Raw genomic sequence first — 7,519 nt, 5'->3', positions numbered from 1 at the left:
ATGAACTCAGTAAACAGTTTCCTGAATGAGTTTATGGTCTCAGTCTCTAGTTTCAGTCTTCTTCCATACAGCATGATGTTCATTTAGTAAACTTGTTTGGCACAGATCCTGGTGAAGAAGAAAAAGCTCCTTCAAGGTGAGACAGCTAATGCTGTTATAGTGTGTTTCTGGCTGTTTAATGAATTGTTTGAACATTTGTATTTATATATAGAGTTTGAGTCTGTGACTTGGTGACAGCTGATAGAAGTCACAAATAGGTTCCTTTAAATGGAAAATCCAGCATGTTACGCTTATAATAGAAGAAAGAAAATCACAAACAGGTATGCAGAGTGTCTTTTTATGATCATCGGATCAATTGTACTTTCTTTTATACACTGCAGTCATCTTATATGAGGTCCTTCACTAATGTAAGACATCGGGCATTTCTCTACCACGACATTGTGACAATGAGTTTCTAACCCCACACACACTTGTTTGTAACAAGGAAACACATCTACAACAAACCTCAAACAGATCTCTGCACGTCTGAGGAAAATAAAATCTGAAAGAAACTAAAAACCACAACACCTGATTCTGAATTCATATTATTGTGTCCAGTCATGTTTATGAGGCACTTCATTTGTTCCATGAAATATGTGGATTCATCAAACTGCCTGAAACTGAAACTGTTCACCCGGTAGCAATGAACAGTGCCAAAAACACTTCAAGTTACTTTTTTAGCATGAAGCTAATCCTAATATAACCACTTGGTGATATTAGTTGTGAGCTAGTTTGTTATGTTGCAGCTAGCAGGGCTCATTGGTCCTGATAACTGTTTTAGCAAATTAGCAGCAAATTAACAAACAATTCTATAAAACGCTAGACACTGACTGCGTCCGAAATCACTCCATTATAAGCGTATAGTGCACTTTATTTACCCTACAGACGCAGAGTGGGACATTTATGCATTACATAATGTCTAAAGAGTCCCACATTGGAATAGTATGTTCACTACATTTGTTTAAAAATCTGATTTTATACGTACAAAAGTTAACGGGCGGGCGTAAGTGATGACACAAAAACAAGTGCGACATTTCAGTTTGCTGCTAAATAAAAAATTGAGTGTCCATTACATCAGACGAGGAGAATGAGGGGACGAGGGAATGAGGGGACGAGGGAGTGATTTCGGGGTCAAAGGCGAGGTTCTGGCGAGGCCTCAGCAGTCGGACTCGGGCATCCTCTCTGGCCGAGCTGCTTGACAGGTGCTGGGCGGGGTGAAGACGTCGGGGTCGCTGATGCCCAGCTGCAGGTTGAAGAAGCGGGTGGAGGTGGTGACGCTGCTGTTCCTGGTGTAGGTCTCCTGCACCGGGTAGCAGTCCTTCATGGTGTAAACGCCCACCCAGGTCTCATCTGGTGGAGAGACGGGCAGAGATTATGGCACAGCTCAAAGAGGAACTGGAGGTTTTTATTCCACCAGCTGCTCTTTAAATCTGGTAAAAGCTGCTGGGGATGAAAGAAGAAAGCTCAGCAGGAAGGAGTACGATACATTTTCATATGAAGGGATTGCCTGGACTTACGTTGGCGGGCCGGCTTCCTGTCTGACCACTCCTGAACCTCCACGTTGTCCCCGGGACCTCCGATGAGGTACTGGTCCTCGAAGGTGGAGTTGTCTGGGATGTCGAAGGGATCCCAGGCCTCCGTCAGAGCGATCTTAGAGCAGTCCTTGGTCTTCTGGTCAATCTGGAACATCACCATGCTCTGGTACAGGAAGATGTACTCGAAGAACCTGAGCACATGCAAAGAAAGAGGTAGCAGAATGAGCTGAGAACACACTATCGGACATATTATGCCCTTGATTTCACCTTTAGATCTCCACCAGCTCCTGAGGAAAATATCTGCCCTTTCTCCACCAGCTCATCTCTGTGTCTGTGTCTTTGCTGGAAACGAGGTTGATGAGGGCGGTGAGACTTAACCATACAGTACATGTGCCATCAAGCCATAATTATAAGATAAAATAGGCTAAAAAGGCTGCACAGAGCTCCAGATTTTAGATTTTCACACTATATGTTACACATTACTGTACACACAGTTCATCTCAGTGGTGTTGGACGGGGTTGAGCCAATCATTGCAGGTATCTGTGCTCAGTTAGGTTTTAAAAACTCATCTTGTGTCTCTTCTCTCGCACGTGAAGCATACAATCAATATGATTAACATCCTGCAATGTATTGAAATACCTGTGAACAATGTGTTATTCACCACATCTGATGTTGTGACTCTGGACAGCAACATATTACATAATAGGGAATATAAGGAATTAACCTTTTTCCAGTCTTGTTTGCATTAACTAAAGGGCAGAGGGATTGTTTCACCCCACTTACAGTTGGGATTATTAGCTATAGAGACCAAAACAGTTGTTGGTACCATGTAAACATTGTTTCTGCTGTAAAGTATGGGGACATTATGGAGACTCACTCCTGCAGCCAGCCTCTAGTGGCCGTTAGAGGAACTGCAGTGTGTTGTGAAGCCACACTGCAAACTAAACAAACCAAAGTCGATCAGCAGGCTTTGTTCTCGTTTACCGGCCACAGAATATTTCTCAACTGCAGATTTGAGCCCTGGCACAGAGTCGGGGTTGGTTTGTTTGCAGTGAATAACACACTGCTGCACTGCGGGGTTATTATGGGCTGTACTGAAAATGGTGCTATAAATATAAGAGCCTTTAATGCTTTTATAATAGCTCGTTACTAATAACTAATAAGTGTGTTTGCTTTATAGATCAGTTATGAGCCATTAATAAGAATAACATTTGGGTTGCCAGGTTGTGAAAAAACACCTTCAACTGATTGGACAATGGCTTTAAAAGATCTACACACTTTTGTATTGTGTGCATGTGTATAAGTTCTTGTGGTGTGATTATTATTGTTGGATATACTGTCTATTTTTGTTGTTTTTGTATAATTAAACGTATATATTATGTATATATATTATGATGAATAAGAAATGAATACAGACTAAAGTATATGGCTGCACATTTATTAGAAATATTATTGAAATTGCAATTTGACCAAGTACAATATGCAAATCACAGGAGCTGTAATATTTTTTTTATTAAAGGTAAAATGTGACAAACAGTGTTATAATGAAGAACAGTAGAGCTGCAGAGATTCTCTGATCTACAAATGTCCTCCAGATTTAAGAAAACAGGTTTGTTTGCTACAGACTCCCCAAAAAATCATTGATTTTTACTAAAAAAAAATCAATTTGTGATGCAAACATGATCATTCCCATTTAACTGAACCACAATATCTGATAACTAATCAACTAATATAATGTTTTTACCATATCCTGCAGCATTAATTAAGTTTTACCCCCCTCTCTCTCCCCACCTTCCTGTCTCTCTTTGAGCTGCTCCATCAAATAAAGACAATAATAAACATAAACTGGCCCCTATGAGCCAAACGGATGTTTCACAATCTTAATAATGACTTATAAATGATGCATAAAGCTTTAGTAATGGATTCACTGACACTGACAGCCCTTAGTAACTCTACATTAAAGGTACATTATTAGAAAGTGGCGCTGTTAAAATGTTCAAAATATATATTTTAAAGATCAATCAAGAACAAATAAGAAAGTATGTTTTTTTTTTAATACATTGCAAAGCCAATATCCTGAAATTGGACTATATTGAATCATTGAATGGATCCTATACACGTTTTGTTTATTATATATATATCTGTTTTCCTCTTATATATTTTATTTGTAAATCAATGTAGCCTATTTTATGTATTCAATCCATATATTCTTGGTACCTTTTTATCCAGTTTGTACTTTAATGTGTTTACTGGGAGGGTTGGATAAAGATAATGTAATAATAATAATATATATATATATAAATATAAATGTATTATTATATTATAAAGACCTGAAACATTGAGATTGAGCCCAGATTTAAATCTCTCCTCTTACCTCTGACACGGGGTGTGTTTCTTGTTCTGCTGCAGGACTCGGATCCTCTGGTTCAGGCCGTCGTAGGAGACCGCGGCCCGGCTGTTCCTCCCGGTGCCGTGGTCGTACAGAACCCACCTGCCCTCCCACTGCAGCGGGGCGAGGCAGGGCCCGGCGGCCGGGGGGGAGCCGCCCTGCCCGGGGAGGCCGAGGACAGACGCTCCGGAGGCGGACAGGAGGGCGAGCAGCAGTCGGTGCATTGCGTCTGGAGGAACGGGAGTCCCGGTAACTGATGCTGTTGTTGTTGTTGTTGTTGTTGTTGATAACGGACGGCACCTGCTGATGATGAGCGCACTGTAGTTGGACCTAACAGGCTTTCCGGTTTGGTTTTCAGAATAAAAGTATTGTATGAACCGTTATAAAATGTAAATGACAAAAAAAAAAACAATAACAACAACAATAAAAAAACGTTTTTATACAAAACTTTAATGTAGTTTATTAAACCAGTTATTAATAAGATAATTCAAATAAGATACGATAGACTTTATTGATTTATTTATTCACTTTGCTTTATTAACACAGCACAATGGATTAGAGAATACACAGTAAGTGAGAATAGAATAGAAAAAAAATACAAGATCTATTTCTATTATAATAGAAACTTAAAGAAATAAATAAAACTATAGAAAACAAATTAAATATTTAAATATAAAATGTCAGTATCGAATAATAAAACAAAGTAAAAATTAATAAATTCAAACAGAAATAATAATTAAAATACATATTTTAATTAATTAATTAATTAATTAATATAAATCTTTATTTTTTTACGTTTTTAACGTTTATTTCTCTTTCCCGCCACTGGAGGGCTGTCGCATTCTTATTACCGTCACGGTGTGGCGCGGCCGTGATGACGTCTCTTCACTAGCAAACATGGCGAAGAAACAACGTGTGAAACCCGCGTCGTCCTCAAAGTCTGCGGACAGCGAGACACACAAACAGAAACAGACGGAAAGCTTCAGTCTAACTCTCGAGTCCAGCGACGACGAGGCTCCAGAAGAGGTGACCTTCGAGGACTCAAAGGCTGCGGCTCTCCGGAGCATGAAGGAGGCGCTGGACTCGGCCAGAAGGTAGCTGGCTGGTTCTGGCTTATGGAGAGAACGTTGAACCAAACTCCACTCAAAAAAGTCCGTCTTTAGGGTTTTTTTTTGCTTTTAAGCGGGATTTACTCACCACAACGAGTTATTATTCGCATGTTATTATTTATTGGGGATCACTTTTCACTTCGGCTCACTTATTTAGCGCCGAGCAGCAGTTTTTTTGGATAAAATGTGGAATTGTTTCACGAGCTCACAGCGCGGCCGCCTGGCCACCGCAACGCGCAGTCTCGGCTCGAGACGGGAGGAAATGTTGATGTATCCTGTATTAAGGCGCTGGTAATGGACTGCATTAATGCCGATATGTGAATAGTGTTTACACAAAATTCTGAATTTATATAAAGTCAAACTTTAAGGCGTGACACTTATTAAATGGAGTTTGGTGTGACAAGAACGCTGCAAAATAATAATAATAATAATATATATATATATAATATAAGGTAACAACTGATATTTTGTGTTTGCAGGGAAAAAGAGCTGCTGAAGGAGAAGAGGAAGAAGAGGCAGGAGTTATTCCAGGAACAGAAGGTGTGTGTGTGTGTGTGTGTGTGTGTGTGTGTGATAAAATGATCTATTAATATATATATTCATAAACATCCTGTTTGCGTCTTTCAGTCAAAACCAATATTTAACATTTACTTTTTAATATACAGTAATGTGCTGTGGTTTTAATACATTTGGAAACACTAGTTTAGTTTATATGGGCTATAATTGTGACTGAATCTGTCTGTGTATTTATTTATGGAGATTTGCCCTCCCATATGGTTTAATGCTAATACATTTGAATGAACCCAGAGCAGCCAGTGATACATCCACCTTGTGAAACGACTGAAGAAGAGCTACAGCTAACGATCATTTTCATCCGTTAATGTGGAAAACAGTCAGCAGATTGTTGTTGTTGTTTGTGTCACATTTTGAGTCGTGAAAAGATCGATTATAGAACAACAAACAACTGTTCTGTTGGTCGACTAATCAAGTAGTCGGCTCGTGGTGATACATCGTAATGTTTAAGCACAGTGCCACGGTCAGACGGTCGGTCCACCGCTTCAGTCCAGACTCAGATATCTCAGCACCCACTGGACGCTGACGTCTGCGTGTAGCACAATGCACTGCTGTCTGACTCTGACTCTGTCTCATTTATTCATCGGCCACAGAAAAGAAAACTGTTACCGACCGACGTGTTGGAGGAAATCGACTCGGCTCCTTCAAAGTAAGTTTACCCACCTGACTCATTGTGCCAGATCTCCTCTCTCTCTGCTCACTGAACACTGAAACCTGCTTCATGTTGTAGGGAGCAGAAACAGTCGGAGGATGAAGGTAAAGAAACACTCACCCTCCCACTCACTCCAGTTTAAAGCTTTAGCTCTCGGCCGTAGAGCAGCACATTGAGCTTCAGACTGACTTGTTTTCTCCCCAACTGTCCTCACCCAGCTGAGGAGGAGGAGGAGGCGGGAGAGGACGACAGCAGCAGGAGGAAGAAGAAGAGGAAGAGGAGCGGGAAACTGCCACATTCCCGAAAGTATGTGAATTTTCAGTCACTACTATAATGTGAGCTGAGAGAATGATGTTCACTCACAGGCTTTAATCATACTGAGGATCCTGTAACTGAACTGCTTCCTGTGCGTCAGTGTGAAGGGAAACTACATGGTGACCACGGTGAAGGAGCGAGCGGCGGCGGCGTCCTTCCAGCAGCAGACGGCGGAGGATTTCATCCAGTCCAGACTGTACGGAGCGGGAAGCTGCAGGAGCACAAGTGAGGAGGCGTTCACAGTCCACACACACACACACACACACACACACACACAGATCTACTGGATTAATGTGGATTAATCCGCCGCTGAAAATAGTCCCCAGCAAATGCACGTTTTGTTTGATTAAAAACTCGCTGCTGTTTGTTCTCATTCATTGTGTCCAGATGTTTAAAACAGCTGCAGGCTACACTCTGTGGCAGAAGTCTGTAAGGACCATGATCTGTCTCAATTTGAGCTTTGCTACAGTGACGTCCCGTCTCGTCCCGCTGAGGCGTCTCCTCCCCCGGAGACTCCTCTGGAGGACACGGCGGCAACATTCCTGTCTCTCAGTCCGCCGACCGGCTGAACGTGTTCACACTCTCTGTCCTCCTGTCCTCAGGTAACGAGCTGCTGTCCCTCCAGAACAAGAAGGGCAGGAATAAAAGTGCAGCGGTGCAGTTTGTCAGGAAGGGCTGGGGTAAGTTGAGCTCAGTGACTGTTTATCATGTGAACTGACTCTGTTGATGCTTTGTCACTACACAACAGAGGCTTGACATGTCTAACACCAGCTGCAGGCTACACTCTGTGGCAGAAGTCTGTAAAGACCATGATCTGTCTCAATTTGAGCTTTGCTACAGTGACGTCCCGTCTCGTCCCGCTGAGGCGTCTCCTCCCCGGGGGACGCCTCTGGAGGACACGGCGGC

General features: G+C 41.9%; 2 protein-coding genes across 2 annotated transcripts in view; one reads left to right on the top strand and one right to left on the bottom strand.

The window, feature by feature from the left end:
* Positions 1-317: 317 nt before the first annotated feature.
* epdr1 (ependymin related 1) lies at positions 318-4,304 on the bottom strand. The gene is made up of 3 exons (XM_035670257.1): positions 3,950-4,304; positions 1,557-1,765; positions 318-1,389 (listed from the first exon to the last, which is right to left on the bottom strand). The coding sequence occupies exons 1-3, from the start codon at positions 4,186-4,188 to the stop codon at positions 1,196-1,198; spliced, it is 642 nt and encodes a 213-aa protein (XP_035526150.1). The 5' UTR covers positions 4,189-4,304; the 3' UTR covers positions 318-1,195.
* The window catches only part of nol7 (nucleolar protein 7), a 3,533-nt gene continuing 287 nt past the window's right edge, over positions 4,274-7,519 (top strand). Inside the window, exons 1-8 of the mRNA XM_035670331.1 lie at positions 4,274-4,279; positions 4,796-5,058; positions 5,553-5,613; positions 6,240-6,295; positions 6,377-6,402; positions 6,517-6,604; positions 6,714-6,838; positions 7,216-7,293. Of these exons, the coding sequence (XP_035526224.1) occupies positions 4,274-4,279; positions 4,796-5,058; positions 5,553-5,613; positions 6,240-6,295; positions 6,377-6,402; positions 6,517-6,604; positions 6,714-6,838; positions 7,216-7,293 (703 nt within the window). The remainder of the gene's footprint in view (positions 4,280-4,795; positions 5,059-5,552; positions 5,614-6,239; positions 6,296-6,376; positions 6,403-6,516; positions 6,605-6,713; positions 6,839-7,215; positions 7,294-7,519) is intronic.

The sequence above is a fragment of the Morone saxatilis genome, unplaced genomic scaffold, assembly GCF_004916995.1.
Source record: "Morone saxatilis isolate NCDOM2014 unplaced genomic scaffold, NCSU_SB_2.0 Contig23, whole genome shotgun sequence".
NCBI lineage: Eukaryota > Metazoa > Chordata > Actinopteri > Moronidae > Morone > Morone saxatilis.
Note: the sequence above shows the minus strand (reverse complement) of the source record. Positions and strands in the feature narration are given on the sequence as shown.